Here is an 18,968-nt window from a genome sequence, read left to right as displayed (position 1 = left end):
TTAACGTGGTTTCCCCTAAATAGGCCTAGTGCACAATATAAGTTCAAATATTTTTAAAAGTTATTTTAAAACCTCTCTGTAAACAACATTTTTTGTTTGGCCATCAGGATATCTTTCTGATAGCCAGTCCAATGACTTGTGAACGATATTTGAAATATCTGGAAAAATTTTTGATGTAAGTTCTTCCAAAGTGTTAACAACTGTACCTAAACATGATGAAATTATTATTTTTCCATCAACAGTTGGATAATCTCCATCTCCTATTTTAAGTAAAGTTTGGGCAAAAACACCGGCCGTTCTATCACCTAGTAAGTGCACACGCATATTTTTCGTAAGAGCCAATTTTTGAATTTTAGACCACAAAATGGAAGATTTTATGCAAGATTTTATTTCATCGGCCCTTGTTCCACGGGGTACAACTGGGAGCGTTTGTCGAAAATCTCCAGCCAATAGAACAGTTATACCTCCCATTAATAGGTCATTGCCTCTTATATCCTTTAAAATTTGATCAAGAGCTTCAAATCCCCCTTTATGAGCCATAGTACATTCATCCCAAACAATGAGTTTACAACTTTTAAGAACGAAAGCAGTGTTGGACTGTTTGGAAATGTTACAATAGGGTGTTTCCATATTTATTAAATCAAATGGAAGCTTAAATGCAGAATGGGCTGTCCGTCCTCCGGTTAATAGCGTGGCCGCTATTCCTGAAGAAGCAACAGCCAAAGCAATTTTTTTGTCTTGTCTAACTTTTGACAATAGCAAATTTAAAAGAAACGTTTTCCCTGTGCCACCAGGAGCATCCAAGAAATACATTGCACCGTTTTCGGCTTTAACGCTTTCTAAGATCGTTTTAAAACAGTCTTTTTGTTCTGGAGTAAGAGAATTTTCATCATTGCTTACTTGATCTTCATTAATTTCGTAATTCATTTCTCTTAAGTAATCCCTGTTTTCCAAAACCTCTTGATCTCTGTTTACCTCGGGTAAACCATAACTTGATAAACAATTTCCACCGATGGACAATGTAAGATCTTCAAGGCAAATTAAACATTTATTGAAAACACTTTCCATCAGTCCGGGATCTATATCGCCATCTATTCTCCTTTGTATTCTGTACAATATATCTTCAGAAAGACTTTCCTTGTACTTATTCCAAAGACTCATGGCATCAGATACCTGGCAATGAGTTAACATTATTGCAAAAAGGTCGCGTAATTTATTTGGAGACTGGCATAATGATGCTTCTGCCAACGTAAAATCCCAGTGCTTGTCGTCTTCAAGTAAGCCTAAGGCTTTCCAAGCCAATTGGAATGTATCATACAAAAAACCATTAACGGTTTTTAAAAATGAGAATGACGTTGGACCTTTAACTTCATGAAGTAAAAGTCTTAAGTAATAGCACTCACTATTTTTAGGATGTATTGTATACACACGACCCAAAGTATCATCCTTTTTAACACCAGAAAAGTTTGGCACATCTGACCCCATTTTCCTTCTTTGGAACTTGTTCTTAGCCCATATGTAATAAGAAGGCACCTCAACATAAAGAAGTGTTTTGGCAAAAGAGTCAGTTTTGCAGAGATCGAAAAACGCTGTTAGTGTTGTCTGTGGCGGATTAGCTAACTGATTAGCTAAGTGATTTGGATTATTAGGGTCAAAGTATATCCGTTGTCCATTTTCCAAATGAACATTTAATTGAAAAATAGGCGGATATCTTTCATGTATTGGAAATGCTAAAATCCTCCATACCGCCTCAGAACTACTTATATACCGACCACTTTGATACATACGAATTTCATCGTTAGGACTCTCCACTGAAACTGTTGCTTGGTCACTGCCCTTGTTAACATATTTACATACATATTTTATGGACTTTACTGAGCTGCAGTGCTCTACATTTATATGAGCTCCAAAAGTCCTTAAAAGTACAGAATTGTATGGCACAACCCAACGATTGTCAACAGTTTTACCGTCAATTTCAACAGTATGCCCTTCATCACTTGGCGCTCTGCGTCGATATTGGGGATAACCATCTATTCCTGTAATAGTTTCCTTAAGATATGGTCTAGGGAATTTTTTTGTACATTTTCCTTCATTCATACATGGCGAATTAATGTTCATTGTACCGCACGGTCCATGAATCATGTTAGCCTTAACGATCTCATATAGCAAGGGATCCTGTTGTAAATCAGGAATTTCAGCACAAATGTAAGAATCGATTTGATTGGCCATAATTTTAGTCTTTAACCAAATAAGTATGTGGACATGGGGCAGACCACGTTTTTGCCATTCAATAGAATACATAAAACACTGTACTTCACCAAACAATTGGCCTTTAACCAACAGCGCCGTTAATGTTTTAACTTTTAAATGAAAGACTCGAGATATCAGGTCATGACGATCCTGAGGTTTTTGGCCTGGAAACAACTCATTCGTTATTTCCTCCCATTTAGGGTTACAGGTGAATGTTATAAAAAGATCAGGTCGGCCATAATGTCGAACATAAGTCATAGCATCCTGGGTCTTTTCATGCATATATCGAGGAGAGCCTGTAAAAGTAGAAGGTAAAATCACCATCTGACCAAGTTGTATGTAACTTTCTGCCCTTAACTTTTTTTGATTTGCTCGAATATAATTAAGCCGTTCGGTTTCCATTTTTGCACTCATATCAACCAAAAATTGATTAAACAGTGCTCTATAATAATGCAAGTGATTGACTTCAGTCTCCCTAAGCATTATTCGATAACTGTAAAAGCTTAATGCAGATACAGTCTTCTTTAGATCATTTTTTGTTAACGGATCACGTTGGGGAATATTTATGGCATATCCGTCATCTCCGTGGCAAAAAATTAATGGATATTGTAGACAGTCATAAGATCGGTGAAATTCACTGATTCTCTTAAGTTTGCTATTATGACTCTCAATAACAATGTCCCGACTTTGAAATTGTTGATCAACTAATACCAAAGCGACTTCATTTGTTTGAGGTGCATTATAACGACCTCTATGAGCATTTGCTGGCTTTTTATCAGCGTTAATGACCATTTTGAAGTCTTTGCAATCTTTTGGAACTTTATTAAGAGCAGTTTTAAAATCTTTAATGTATGGATTGCATTTATGCAACATAGACTGTAGAGATTTTATTAAGTCTTGTTTAACACCGGAGTTGTGCTTACACTTAAGTTTACCTCGCAATCATCTTCACCAATGAAATATATCTGAAGAAATTGGGCATTTGTTTGAGAGGTTGGTAAAAGACTACCTATTAAATGATAGACTTGTCCTTGCACTTTAAACGTAGGCATATAAGTATCGCATACAATTTTTTCACTACCAAATGATGTTATTTGAAAGCAATTATTATACTTTATTGAATTTGCCAAGAAATGAGCATGGTCAGGATGGCTTCCAATTAATAAATTCTTAAGCGGTTGAGGTAATGCCTTAAACGGAGGAAGTTGAACTTTTCCCTCTTTGCAGCACATGCCTTTGGATTCACCTTTCCATTTCAAAGCACCACAATATTTACATTTGGTATTCATTGCACCTATTTTAATTTCTGAATTTGACATATAATCTATGTTGTAATCGTAATTAAATGCTGCATTTTCAGTTACCCATTTAGAACATGACTTATTTTTTGTCCGAACAGAGGTACATTTTTCTTTTCCCATCTTTATCTGCTTTGCTCTGGTATAATTGGAAAAACGTTTTCGCCTTTTTCGGGTTTTTGGTTCAGTAGGTGCAGAAAACGACAATGAATCAGGCATAGTTTCTGAAGGTAAGTAAACATCGTAATGACCACTAACAGGATTACCACTAAAGCGCAGCCTTTTTAAAGTGCTACCTATAGTTCCTGAGTTTGACCTACAAACCCCATCTTGGAATACTTCAATATTAATAGGATACAAATCACATGCAGCCTCTACCTCTGCATATGACCCAAACGTGTGGGCAAGCCTCATTTCATTTTCGTATGCAATACAATTGTCATATGCGTTTCCTTTGGCGTTGCAAGTGTACTGTGCAAAGATATTCTATCGGCGAACAACATATCCAACAATCGCCTGACGAATAATGTCAAAAAAGTCTTCATTTTCATGTAAAAGATACGAAATAGCCCTAAACAGGCAAGCTCCATCTCCTGTTATAGGCACTACTGAGTGGGGCACCAATGCACCATCTATGTTTAACAGCTCAATATTCATATTTGCATCCATATTGAGTAAAAGAAAGGAGCTTTAATTATTGAGAATTTCAAAATTTGCCTTATTTCTGTCTCTAAAAGAATTCAGAAGGCTTTTAAATTTTTGGACAATACTTTTTAAATATTGCAAATTATTCAATATCCAAATCGAATAATAATGCGATCAAACTAATTCTATGATCTTATCATGCAACTCAGCCAATTTTTATAATATTTAAGCACATCTGGAATATTCCAAATTTGCCGTATTTCTGTCTCTTAAAGAACACAGAAGGCTTTTAAATATTTAGGCAATATTTTTTAAATATTGCAAGTTATTTAATATCAAAATCGAATAATACAGAGATTAAACTAAACTACGATCTAGTCATGCAATCAGCAATTCAGCCAATTTTTATAATATTTAAACACATCTGGAATATTCCAAATTTGCCGTATTTCAGTCTCTTAAAGAACACAGAAGGCTTTTAAATATTTAGGCAATATTTTGTTAATATTGCAAGTTATTCAATATCAAAATCGAATAATACAGAGATTAAACTAAACTACGATCTTGTCATGCAATCAGGAACTCAGCCAATTTTTATAATATTTAAACACATCTGGAATATTCCAAATTTGCCGTATTTCTGTCTCTTAAAGAACACAGAAGGCTTTTAAATATTTAGGCAATATTTTGTTAATATTGCAAGTTATTCAATATCAAAATCGAATAATACAGAGATTAAACTAAACTACGATCTTGTCATGCAATCAGCAATTCAGCCAATTTTTATAATATTTAAAGACATCTGGAATATTCCAAATTTGCCGTATTTCAGTCTCTTAAAGAACACAGAAGGCTTTTAAATATTTAGGCAATATTTTGTTAATATTGCAAGTTATTCAATATCAAAATCGAATAATACAGAGATTAAACTAAACTACGATCTTGTCATGCAATCAGGAACTCAGCCAATTTTTATAATATTTAAACACATCTGAAATATTCCAAATTTGCCGTATTTCTGTCTCTTAAAGAACACAGAAGGCTTTTAAATATTTAGGCAATATTTTGTTAATATTGCAAGTTATTCAATATCAAAATTGAATAATACAGAGATTAAACTTAACTACGATCTAGTCATGCAATCAGCAATTCAGCCAATTTTTATAATATTTAAACACATCTGGAAAATTCCAAATTTGCCGTATTTCTGTCTCTTAAAGAACACAGAAGGCTTTTAAATATTTAGGCAATATTTTTTAAATATTGCAAGTTATTTAATATCAAAATCGAATAATACAGAGATTAAACTAAACTACGATCTAGTCATGCAATCAGCAATTCAGCCAATTTTTATAATATTTAAACACATCTGGAATATTCCAAATTTGCCGTATTTCAGTCTCTTAAAGAACACAGAAGGCTTTTAAATATTTAGGCAATATTTTGTTAATATTGCAAGTTATTCAATATCAAAATCGAATAATACAGAGATTAAACTAAACTACGATCTTGTCATGCAATCAGGAACTCAGCCAATTTTTATAATATTTAAACACATCTGGAATATTCCAAATTTGCCGTATTTCTGTCTCTTAAAGAACACAGAAGGCTTTTAAATATTTAGGCAATATTTTGTTAATATTGCAAGTTATTCAATATCAAAATCGAATAATACAGAGATTAAACTAAACTACGATCTTGTCATGCAATCAGGAACTCAGCCAATTTTTATAATATTTAAACACATCTGGAATATTCCAAATTTGCCGTATTTCTGTCTCTTAAAGAACACAGAAGGCTTTTAAATATTTAGGCAATATTTTGTTAATATTGCAAGTTATTCAATATCAAAATTGAATAATACAGAGATTAAACTTAACTACGATCTAGTCATGCAATCAGGAATTCAGCCAATTTTTATAATATTTAAACACATCTGGAAAATTCCAAATTTGCCGTATTTCTGTCTCTTAAAGAACACAGAAGGCTTTTAAATATTTAGGCAATATTTTGTTAATATTGCAAGTTATTCAATATCAAAATCGAATAATACAGAGATTAAACTAAACTACGATCTTGTCATGCAATCAGCAATTCAGCCAATTTTTATAATATTTAAACACATCTGGAATATTCCAAATTTGCCGTATTTCTGTCTCTTAAAGAACACAGAAGGCTTTTAAATATTTAGGCAATATTTTGTTAATATTGCAAGTTATTCAATATCAAAATCGAATAATACAGAGATTAAACTAAACTACGATCTTGTCATGCAATCAGCAATTCAGCCAATTTTTATAATATTTAAACACATCTGGAATATTCCAAATTTGCCGTATTTCAGTCTCTTAAAGAACACAGAAGGCTTTTAAATATTTAGGCAATATTTTGTTAATATTGCAAGTTATTCAATATCAAAATCGAATAATACAGAGATTAAACTAAACTACGATCTTGTCATGCAATCAGGAACTCAGCCAATTTTTATAATATTTAAACACATCTGGAATATTCAAAATTTGCCGTATTTCAGTCTCTTAAAGAACACAGAAGGCTTTTAAATATTTAGGCAATATTTTGTTAATATTGCAAGTTATTCAATATCAAAATTGAATAATACAGAGATTAAACTTAACTACGATCTAGTCATGCAATCAGCAATTCAGCCAATTTTTATAATATTTAAACACATCTGGAAAATTCCAAATTTGGCGTATTTCTGTTTCTTAAAGAACACAGAAGGCTTTTAAATATTTAGGCAATATTTTGTTAATATTGCAAGTTATTCAATATCAAAATCGAATAATACAGAGATTAAACTAAACTACGATCTTGTCATGCAATCAGCAATTCAGCCAATTTTTATAATATTTAAACACATCTGGAATATTCCAAATTTGCCGTATTTCTGTCTCTTAAAGAACACAGAAGGCTTTTAAATATTTAGGCAATATTTTGTTAATATTGCAAGTTATTCAATATCAAAATCGAATAATACAGAGATTAAACTAAACTACGATCTTGTCATGCAATCAGCAATTCAGCCAATTTTTATAATATTTAAACACATCTGGAATATTCCAAATTTGCCGTATTTCTGTCTCTTAAAGAACACAGAAGGCTTTTAAATATTTAGGCAATATTTTGTTAATATTGCAAGTTATTCAATATCAAAATCGAATAATACAGAGATTAAACTAAACTACGATCTTGTCATGCAATCAGCAATTCAGCCAATTTTTATAATATTTAAACACATCTGGAATATTCCAAATTTGCCGTATTTCAGTCTCTTAAAGAACACAGAAGGCTTTTAAATATTTAGGCAATATTTTGTTAATATTGCAAGTTATTCAATATCAAAATCGAATAATACAGAGATTAAACTAAACTACGATCTTGTCATGCAATCAGGAACTCAGCCAATTTTTATAATATTTAAACACATCTGGAATATTCAAAATTTGCCGTATTTCAGTCTCTTAAAGAACACAGAAGGCTTTTAAATATTTAGGCAATATTTTGTTAATATTGCAAGTTATTCAATATCAAAATTGAATAATACAGAGATTAAACTTAACTACGATCTAGTCATGCAATCAGCAATTCAGCCAATTTTTATAATATTTAAACACATCTGGAAAATTCCAAATTTGCCGTATTTCTGTCTCTTAAAGAACACAGAAGGCTTTTAAATATTTAGGCAATATTTTGTTAATATTGCAAGTTATTCAATATCAAAATCGAATAATACAGAGATTAAACTAAACTACGATCTTGTCATGCAATCAGCAATTCAGCCAATTTTTATAATATTTAAACACATCTGGAATATTCCAAATTTGCCGTATTTCTGTCTCTTAAAGAACACAGAAGGCTTTTAAATATTTAGGCAATATTTTGTTAATATTGCAAGTTATTCAATATCAAAATCGAATAATACAGAGATTAAACTAAACTACGATCTTGTCATGCAATCAGGAATTCAGCCAATTTTTATAATATTTAAACACATCTGGAATATTCCAAATTTGCCGTATTTCTGTCTCTTAAAGAACACAGAAGGCTTTTAAATATTTAGGCAATATTTTGTTAATATTGCAAGTTATTCAATATCAAAATCGAATAATACAGAGATTAAACTAAACTACGATCTTGTCATGCAATCAGGAATTCAGCCAATTTTTATAATATTTAAACACATCTGGAATATTCCAAATTTGCCGTATTTCTGTCTCTTAAAGAACACAGAAGGCTTTTAAATATTTAGGCAATATTTTGTTAATATTGCAAGTTATTCAATATCAAAATCGTATAATACAGAGATTAAACTAATCTACGATTTATTCATGCAATTTAGCAAGTGTTTATAAAATTCATTCTAGTATGGATAATTAACTAAGGATTCATCAAAGTTTGTATTATTTCTGTCTCCATACAGGAAGCTCTAAAATATTAAGACAATTTTGTTTAAATAGTGCAATTAAAAAACAACACCACACGCATTTATATATGTACAAAATGCAATTATGCTAATTGGTATATCGCAACTACACAAAATTGAAAAATAAACAAAAAATTCATTTAAATGAAAATCATTTATGACTTTACTAATTAAGAATAGTTAAAAACTAAACTAACTGGCATAACTCACCAAATTTGTAAGTTAGCATCAGAGATATCAACAAATTTGCACATTCAATAGAAAAAATAAAAATTCCGAGAAAAGCGAACTAAAATAATAATATTATTGCTCACACACGGTTATACACCAAAATACACGGTTATGCAAAGAAATTTTCCTATTAATTAGGCAAAGAGTAGGAGGAGCACCTAAAAACACAACTGGCGGAAAATTTTCTTGATACGACTCTGACCAAATTGATAGCTTTCCCGTTAACTTCTTCTTTTGCGCATTTCCTACACTCTTTCCTCTCTTTCTATCTACTGCGATCTCCCGCTTTTTTGTTTCCTAACAGGGCGTGGCAACACACTGTAAAAATAAACACCGCAAAAAACCATTTGAATGGTACATTTTTACTACATTATCGAAAACCGGGCCAAATAGATTTCCGCCAAAAAAAGTCATTTGCGTATTCTAGCAGCAATAGCTGTAAAGAGCACTCAAAAAAAACATTCCAAAACCATATAAATTGTTATAATTTTTAGGTCCGTAAAGGCGCACCGGAAAAAATGTAACCCAAGATCTGTACCGTTGCTTTCCCTTTTTTGCTGAAATATAAAAGGACATGCATATTAAACTAATGCATTTTAAAGATCTGACCCACTGCTATGAATACATGAAACACGTGTACACAACAGCACTGAAAAAAACAACTAAAAGTATGTAGTTTTTATTTTTTGCTGAAATAAGAAAAAAAAGCAGACACAGTTTTCATTTTTAAATTTTTGCTTTTTATTTGTTGCCATAAAAGGCCGATTCCAGTCGGCTAGGTCGGGTATACATTTCGTGACTATCCTGCCTAGCTTTAAACAAATTTTTCTTTAAATTAAAAACTTCGTTTTGAAGCTCCTGGATCTGCCAGCTGGAACCTGAGCTCTTGGGCTTTTTGATTGGCCCTAAAACCTTGAATTTTTTTGGCTGCGCCTGCGTCGAGAGGTTTTCCTGGGCCTGGGGTTGGGGTTGGGGCTGCACATAGCCCCACATCAAACTCGGCTGCGACTGCATCTGCTGCTCCTGCTTCTGCTGCGACTGCATCGGCTGCACCAACTGGAACTGCTGCTGCTGAAACTGATGCTGTTGGAGCTGCGGCTGTTGCTGTTGGAGCAGTAGCGGTTGCTGCTGGAGCATTGGCTGTTGCTGTTGGACCATGGGCTGTTGCTGTTGGAGCATGGATTGTTGCTGCTGGACCATGGGCTGTTGTTGTTGGAACCCCATTTGATAGCCCTGCTGCTGCATAAATTGCCACATTTCCTTCTGGGACATCTTTTCGCGTCGGGCTCTACTTAAGAACTGATCAAGAAATGAAATCAAAGCAAGACCGAAGCGCAGACGAATTAAAACGGAGAGAGAAGAGCGAAAAAATGTCTCTCATCTTACACACGGAGAGCGTAAATTGCGGGAAATAGAAGGACCGCAATACGTTTTAGCTTTTGGCATACACACATACAAATATATGAATGTGTGCATTAGAAAACGTAGTCGAGAATGGCGCCAAACAATTTTGTATTTATATTTTTTTGTTTAATTAATTTTGTGAATAGTCACTGATAGAATTGGTTATATTCCCCCCTGCCACATGACTAATAAATCGACTAAATTAAAATAACAAATATTAAGTTTAGGCAGGAAATTGTTAATTAAGCGTAATATTTTTTAATACCTTAAAATACATACATGTGTACATATGTATATGTACTGGCGGGCAAATACTGCTTCCCCTGCCACAACACCATTCAAAAATAAAACGCAACTTACTCATTTGCATTAAATATCTATGTGCACCCAAGTGTACACACATGTATATGTATTTCCAAGTATTTGCTTGCTAATTTTTAATTTTGCTTAATAAAATATTCCTTGTTTCTAGCCCCTAATATTTATATTTACTTACCGAATTACATTACAGACCAGATAAAAGAAAAGATGCACATACATAAGAAATCAATAATTTAGGGAAATATTGAGTTTTATAAAGAAACTAGCAGGGTGCCCGCAGCTTCGCTTGCGGATAACCCAAATATCTGAAGCTACTTTTCATGTGAAATAGTTTGCAGTAGAATTATATAATTTTGCATTTTAGAAGTTAGTTTAAATTTATTTGTAGTTTTGGATGAAACTTTTATTAACCCTCATTTCCACACCACCCGGAGGTAGAGGATACGGCGCGTTTTTTTTAACGTGGTTTCCCCTAAATAGGCCTAGTCCACAATATAAGTTCAAATATTTTTAAAAGTTATTTTAAAACCTCTCTGTAAACAACATTTTTTGTTTGGCCATCAGGATATCTTTCTGATAGCCAGTCCAATGACTTGTGAACGATATTTGAAATATCTGGAAAAATTTTTGATGTAAGTTCTTCCAAAGTGTTAACAACTGTACCTAAACATGATGAAATTATTATTTTTCCATCAACAGTTGGATAATCTCCATCTCCTATTTTAAGTAAAGTTTGGGCAAAAACACCGGCCGTTCTATCACCTAGTAAGTGCACACGCATATTTTTCGTAGGAGCCAATTTTTGAATTTTAGACCACAAAATGGAAGATTTTATGCAAGATTTTATTTCATCGGCCCTTGTTCCACGGGGTACAACTGGGAGCGTTTGTCGAAAATCTCCAGCCAATAGAACAGTTATACCTCCCATTAATAGGTCATTGCCTCTTATATCCTTTAAAATTTGATCAAGAGCTTCAAATTCCCCTTTATGAGCCATAGTACATTCATCCCAAACAATGAGTTTACAACTTTTAAGAACGAAAGCAGTGTTGCACTGTTTGGAAATGTTACAATAGGGTGTTTCCATATTTATTAAATCAAATGGAAGCTTAAATGCAGAATGGGCTGTCCGTCCTCCGGTTAATAGCGTGGCCGCTATTCCTGAAGAAGCAACAGCCAAAGCAATTTTTTTGTCTTGTCTAACTTTTGACAATAGCAAATTTAAAAGAAACGTTTTCCCTGTGCCACCAGGAGCATCCAAGAAATACATTGCACCGTTTTCGGCTTTAACGCTTTCTAAGATCGTTTTAAAACAGTCTTTTTGTTCTGGAGTAAGAGAATTTTCATCATTGCTTACTTGATCTTCATTAATTTCGTAATTCATTTCTCTTAAGTAATCCCTGTTTTCCAAAACCTCTTGATCTCTGTTTACCTCGGGTAAACCATAACTTGATAAACAATTTCCACCGATGGACAATGTAAGATCTTCAAGGCAAATTAAACATTTATTGAAAACATTTTCCATCAGTCCGGGATCTATATCGCCATCTATTCTCCTTTGTATTCTGTACAATATATCTTCAGAAAGACTTTCCTTGTACTTATTCCAAAGACTCATGGCATCAGATACCTGGCAATGAGTTAACATTATTGCAAAAAGGTCGCGTAATTTATTTGGAGACTGGCATAATGATGCTTCTGCCAACGTAAAATCCCAGTGCTTGTCGTCTTCAAGTAAGCCTAAGGCTTTGCAAGCCAATTGGAATGTATCATACAAAAAACCATTAACGGTTTTTAAAAATGAGAATGACGTTGGACCTTTAACTTCATGAAGTAAAAGTCTTAAGTAATAGCACTCACTATTTTTAGGATGTATTGTATACACACGACCCAAAGTATCATCCTTTTTAACACCAGAAAAGTTTGGCACATCTGACCCCATTTTCCTTCTTTGGAACTTGTTCTTAGCCCATATGTAATAAGAAGGCACCTCAACATAAAGAAGTGTTTTGGCAAAAGAGTCAGTTTTGCAGAGATCGAAAAACGCTGTTAGTGTTGTCTGTGGCGGATTAGCTAACTGATTAGCTAAGTGATTTGGATTATTAGGGTCAAAGTATATCCGTTGTCCATTTTCCAAATGAACATTTAATTGAAAAATAGGTGGATATCTTTCATGTATTGGAAATGCTAAAATCCTCCATACCGCCTCAGAACTACTTATATACCGACCACTTTGATACATACGAATTTCATCGTTAGGACTCTCCACCGAAACTGTTGCTTGGTCACTGCCCTTGTTAACATATTTACATACATATTTTATGGACTTTACTGAGCTGCAGTGCTCTACATTTATATGAGCTCCAAAAGTCCTTAAAAGTACAGAATTGTATGGCACAACCCAACGATTGTCAACAGTTTTACCGTTAATTTCAACAGTATGCCCTTCATCACTTGGCGCTCTGCGTCGATATTGGGGATAACCATCTATTCCTGTAATAGTTTCCTTAAGATATGGTCTAGGGAATTTTTTTGTACATTTTCCTTCATTCATACATGGCGAATTAATGTTCATTGTACCGCACGGTCCATGAATCATGTTAGCCTTAACGATCTCATATAGCAAGGGATCCTGTTGTAAATCAGGAATTTCAGCACAAATGTAAGAATCGATTTGATTGGCCATAATTTTAGTCTTTAACCAAATAAGTATGTGGACATGGGGCAGACCACGTTTTTGCCATTCAATAGAATACATAAAACACTGTACTTCACCAAACAATTGGCCTTTAACCAACAGCGCCGTTAATGTTTTAACTTTTAAATGAAAGACTCGAGATATCAGGTCATGACGATCCTGAGGTTTTTGGCCTGGAAACAACTCATTCGTTATTTCCTCCCATTTAGGGTTACAGGTGAATGTTATAAAAAGATCAGGTCGGCCATAATGTCGAACATAAGTCATAGCATCCTGGGTCTTTTCATGCATATATCGAGGAGAGCCTGTAAAAGTAGAAGGTAAAATCACCATCTGACCAAGTTGAGTCACATCTGCATCTCCCCTACCTATAGCGTCTTGAAGATGTATGTAACTTTCTGCCCTTAACTTTTTTTGATTTGCTCGAATATAATTAAGCCGTTCGGTTTCCATTTTTGCACTCATATCAACCAAAAATTGATTAAACAGTGCTCTATAATAATGCAAGTGATTGACTTCAGTCTCCCTAAGCATTATTCGATAACTGTAAAAGCTTAATGCAGATACAGTCTTCTTTAGATCATTTTTTGTTAACGGATCACGTTGGGGAATATTTATGGCATATCCGTCATCTCCGTGGCAAAAAATTAATGGATATTGTAGACAGTCATAAGATCGGTGAAATTCACTGATTCTCTTAAGTTTGCTATTATGACTCTCAATAACAATGTCCCGACTTTGAAATTGTTGATCAACTAATACCAAAGCGACTTCATTTGTTTGAGGTGCATTATAACGACCTCTATGAGCATTTGCTGGCTTTTTATCAGCGTTAATGACCATTTTGAAGTCTTTGCAATCTTTTGGAACTTTATTAAGAGCAGTTTTAAAATCTTTAATGTATGGATTGCATTTATGCAACATAGACTGTAGAGATTTTATTAAGTCTTGTTTAACACCGGAGTTGTGCTTACACCTTAAGTTTACCTCGCAATCATCTTCACCAATGAAATATATCTGAAGGAATTGGGCATTTGTTTGAGAGGTTGGTAAAAAACTACCTATTAAATGATAGACTTATCCTTGCACTTTAAACGTAGGCATATAAGTATCGCATACAATTTTTTCACTACCAAATGATGTTATTTGAAAGCAATTATTATACTTTATTGAATTTGCCAAGAAATGAGCATGGTCAGGATGGCTTCCAATTAATAAATTCTTAAGCGGTTGAGGTAATGCCTTAAACGGAGGAAGTTGAACTTTTCCCTCTTTGCAGCACATGCCTTTGGATTCACCTTTCCATTTCAAAGCACCACAATATTTACATTTGGTATTCATTGCACCTATTTTAATTTCTGAATTTGACATATAATCTATGTTGTAATCGTAATTAAATGCTGCATTTTCAGTTACCCATTTAGAACATGACTTATTTTTTGTCCGAACAGAGGTACATTTTTCTTTTCCCATCTTTATCTGCTTTGCTCTGGTATAATTGGAAAAACGTTTTCGCCTTTTTCGGGTTTTTGGTTCAGTAGGTGCAGAAAACGACAACGAATCAGGCATAAACATCGTAATGACCACTAACAGGATTACCACTAAAGCGCAGCCTTTTTAAAGTGCTACCTATAGTTCCTGAGTTTGACCTACAAACCCCATCTTGGAATACTTCAATATTAATAGGATACAAATCACATGCAGCCTCTACCTCTGCATATGACCCAAACGTGTGGGCAAGCCTCATTTCATTTTCGTATGCAATACAATTGTCATATGCGTTTCCTTTGGCGTTGCAAGTGTACTGTGCAAAGATATTCCATCGGCGAACAACATATCCAACAATCGCCTGACGAATAATGTCAAAAAAGTCTTCATTTTCATGTAAAAGATACGAAATAGCCCTAAACAGGCAAGCTCCATCTCCTGTTATAGGCACTACTGAGTGGGGCACCAATGCACCATCTATGTTTAACAGCTCAATATGCATCCATATTGAGTAAAAGAAAGGAGCTTTAATTATTGAGAATTTCAAAATTTGCCTTATTTCTGTCTCTAAAAGAATTCAGAAGGCTTTTAAATTTTTGGACAATACTTTTTAAATATTGCAAATTATTCAATATCCAAATCGAATAATAATGCGATCAAACTAATTCTATGATCTTATCATGCAACTCAGCCAATTTTTATAATATTTAAGCACATCTGGAATATTCCAAATTTGCCGTATTTCTGTCTCTTAAAGAACACAGAAGGCTTTTAAATATTTAGGCAATATTTTTTAAATATTGCAAGTTATTTAATATCAAAATCGAATAATACAGAGATTAAACTAAACTACGATCTAGTCATGCAATCAGCAATTCAGCCAATTTTTATAATATTTAAACACATCTGGAATATTCCAAATTTGCCGTATTTCAGTCTCTTAAAGAACACAGAAGGCTTTTAAATATTTAGGCAATATTTTGTTAATATTGCAAGTTATTCAATATCAAAATCGAATAATACAGAGATTAAACTAAACTACGATCTTGTCATGCAATCAGGAACTCAGCCAATTTTTATAATATTTAAACACATCTGGAATATTCCAAATTTGCCGTATTTCTGTCTCTTAAAGAACACAGAAGGCTTTTAAATATTTAGGCAATATTTTGTTAATATTGCAAGTTATTCAATATCAAAATCGAATAATACAGAGATTAAACTAAACTACGATCTTGTCATGCAATCAGCAATTCAGCCAATTTTTATAATAATTAAACACATCTGGAATATTCCAAATTTGCCGTATTTCAGTCTCTTAAAGAACACAGAAGGCTTTTAAATATTTAGGCAATATTTTGTTAATATTGCAAGTTATTCAATATCAAAATCGAATAATACAGAGATTAAACTAAACTACGATCTTGTCATGCAATCAGGAACTCAGCCAATTTTTATAATATTTAAACACATCTGGAATATTCCAAATTTGCCGTATTTCTGTCTCTTAAAGAACACAGAAGGCTTTTAAATATTTAGGCAATATTTTGTTAATATTGCAAGTTATTCAATATCAAAATTAAATAATACAGAGATTAAACTTAACTACGATCTAGTCATGCAATCAGCAATTCAGCCAATTTTTATAATATTTAAACACATCTGGAAAATTCCAAATTTGCCGTATTTCAGTCTCTTAAAGAACACAGAAGGCTTTTAAATATTTAGGCAATATTTTGTTAATATTGCAAGTTATTCAATATCAAAATCGAATAATACAGAGATTAAACTAAACTACGATCTTGTCATGCAATCAGCAATTCAGCCAATTTTTATAATATTTAATCACATCTGGAATATTCCAAATTTGCCGTATTTCTGTCTCTTAAAGAACACAGAAGGCTTTTAAATATTTAGGCAATATTTTGTTAATATTGCAAGTTATTCAATATCAAAATCGAATAATACAGAGATTAAACTAAACTACGATCTTGTCATGCAATCAGGAATTCAGCCAATTTTTATAATATTTAAACACATCTGGAATATTCCAAATTTGCCGTATTTCTGTCTCTTAAAGAACACAGAAGGCTTTTAAATATTTAGGCAATATTTTGTTAATATTGCAAGTTATTCAATATCAAAATCGAATAATACAGAGATTAAACTAAACTACGATTTATTCATGCAATTTAGCAAGTGTTTATAAAATTCATTCTAGTATGGATAATTAACTAAGGATTCATCAAAGTTTGTATTATTTCTGTCTCCATACAGGAAGCTCTAAAATATTAAGACAATTTTGTTTAAATAGTGCAATTAAAAAACAACACCACACGCATTTATATATGTACAAAATGCAATTATGCTAATTGGTATATCGCAACTGCACAAAATTGAAAAATAAACAAAAAATTCATTTAAATGAAAATCATTTATGACTTTACTAATTAAGAATAGTTAAAAACTAAACTAACTGGCATAACTCACCAAATTTGTAAGTTAGCATCAGAGATATCAACAAATTTGCACATTCAATAGAAAAAATAAAAATTCCGAGAAAAGCGAACTAAAATAATAATATTATTGCTCACACACGGTTATACACCAAAATACACGGTTATGCAAAGAAATTTTCCTATTAATTAGGCAAAGAGTAGGAGGAGCACCTAAAAACACAACTGGCGGAAAATTTTCTTGATACGACTCTGACCAAATTGATAGCTTTCCCGTTAACTTCTTCTTTTGCGCACTTGCTACACTCTTTCCTCTCTTTCTATCTACTGCGATCTCCCGCTTTTTTGTTTCCTAACAGGGCGTGGCAACACACTGTAAAAATAAACACCGCAAAAAACCATTTGAATGGTACATTTTTACTACACTATCAAAAACCGGGCCAAATAGATTTCCGCCAAAAAAAGTTATTTGCGTATTCTAGCAGCAATAGCTGTAAAGAGCACTCAAAAAAAACATTCCAAAACCATATAAATTGTTATAATTTTTAGGTCCGTAAAGGCGCACCGGAAAAAATGTAACCCAAGATCTGTACCGTTGCTTTCCCTTTTTTTGCTGAAATATAAAAGGACATGCATATTAAACTAATGCATTTTAAAGATCTGACCCACTGCTATGAATACATGAAACACGTGTACACAACAGCACTGAAAAAAACAACTAAAAGTATGTAGTTTTTATTTTTTGCTGAAATAAGAAAAAAAAAAAAGCAGACACAGTTTTCATTTTTAAATTTTTGCTTTTTATTTGTTGCCATAAAAGGCCGATTCCAGTCGGCTAGGTCGGGTATACATTTCGTGACTATCCTGCCTAGCTTTAAACAAATTTTTCTTTAAATTAAAAACTTCGTTTTGAAGCTGCTGGATCTGCCAGCTGGAACCTGAGCTCTTGGGCTTTTTGATTGGCCCTAAAACCTTGAATTTTTTTGGCTGCGCCTGCGTCGAGAGGTTTTCCTGGGCCTGGGGTTGGGGTTGGGGCTGCACATAGCCCCACATCAAACTCGGCTGCGACTGCATCTGCTGCTCCTGCTTCTGCTGCGACTGCATCGGCTGCACCAACTGGAACTGCTGCTGCTGAAACTGATGCTGTTGGAGCTGCGGCTGTTGCTGTTGGAGCAGTAGCGGTTGCTGCTGGAGCATTGGCTGTTGCTGTTGGACCATGGGCTGTTGCTGTTGGAGCATGGATTGTTGCTGCTGGACCATGGGCTGTTGTTGTTGGAACCCCATTTGATAGCCCTGCTGCTGCATAAATTGCCACATTTCCTTCTGGGACATCTTTTCGCGTCGGGCTCTACTTAAGAACTGATCAAGAAATGAAATCAAAGCAAGACCGAAGCGCAGACGAATTAAAACGGAGAGAGAAGAGCGAAAAAATGTCTCTCATCTTACACACGGAGAGCGTAAATTGCGGGAAATAGAAGGACCGCAATACGTTTTAGCTTTTGCCATACACACATACAAATATATGAATGTGTGCATTAGAAAACGTAGTCGAGAATGGCGCCAAACAATTTTGTATTTATATTTTTTTGTTTAATTAATTTTGTGAATAGTCACTGATAGAATTGGTTATATTCCCCCCTGCCACATGACTAATAAATCGACTAAATTAAAATAACAAATATTAAGTTTAGGCAGGAAATTGTTAATTAAGCGTAATATTTTTTAATACCTTA

General features: G+C 33.5%; 2 protein-coding genes across 2 annotated transcripts; both read right to left on the bottom strand.

The window, feature by feature from the left end:
• Nucleotides 1–9,711: 9,711 nt before the first annotated feature.
• Nucleotides 9,712–10,140, bottom strand: LOC138914600 (nuclear transcription factor Y subunit beta-like; the record flags this gene model as incomplete). Its single annotated transcript, XM_070219405.1, has 1 exon — nucleotides 9,712–10,140. A coding segment is annotated over exon 1 (429 nt), but the record flags the coding sequence as incomplete, so codon positions are not given.
• Nucleotides 10,141–18,036: 7,896 nt separating this feature from the next.
• On the bottom strand, nucleotides 18,037–18,567 carry LOC138914599 (nuclear transcription factor Y subunit beta-like). The gene has a single exon (XM_070219404.1). The coding sequence runs from the start codon at nucleotides 18,565–18,567 to the stop codon at nucleotides 18,037–18,039; it is 531 nt and encodes a 176-aa protein (XP_070075505.1).
• Between the last annotated feature and the right edge of the window lie 401 nt (nucleotides 18,568–18,968).

This window comes from Drosophila takahashii, unplaced genomic scaffold (genome assembly GCF_030179915.1).
Source record: "Drosophila takahashii strain IR98-3 E-12201 unplaced genomic scaffold, DtakHiC1v2 scaffold_46, whole genome shotgun sequence".
Classification (NCBI taxonomy): domain Eukaryota; kingdom Metazoa; phylum Arthropoda; class Insecta; order Diptera; family Drosophilidae; genus Drosophila; species Drosophila takahashii.
Note: the sequence above shows the minus strand (reverse complement) of the source record. Positions and strands in the feature narration are given on the sequence as shown.

Excerpts from the sequence above, each read along its gene's own strand:
- LOC138914599 (XM_070219404.1), bottom strand. The coding sequence starts at position 18,567 with ATGTCCCAGAAGGAAATGTGGCAATTTATGCAGCAGCAGGGCTATCAA.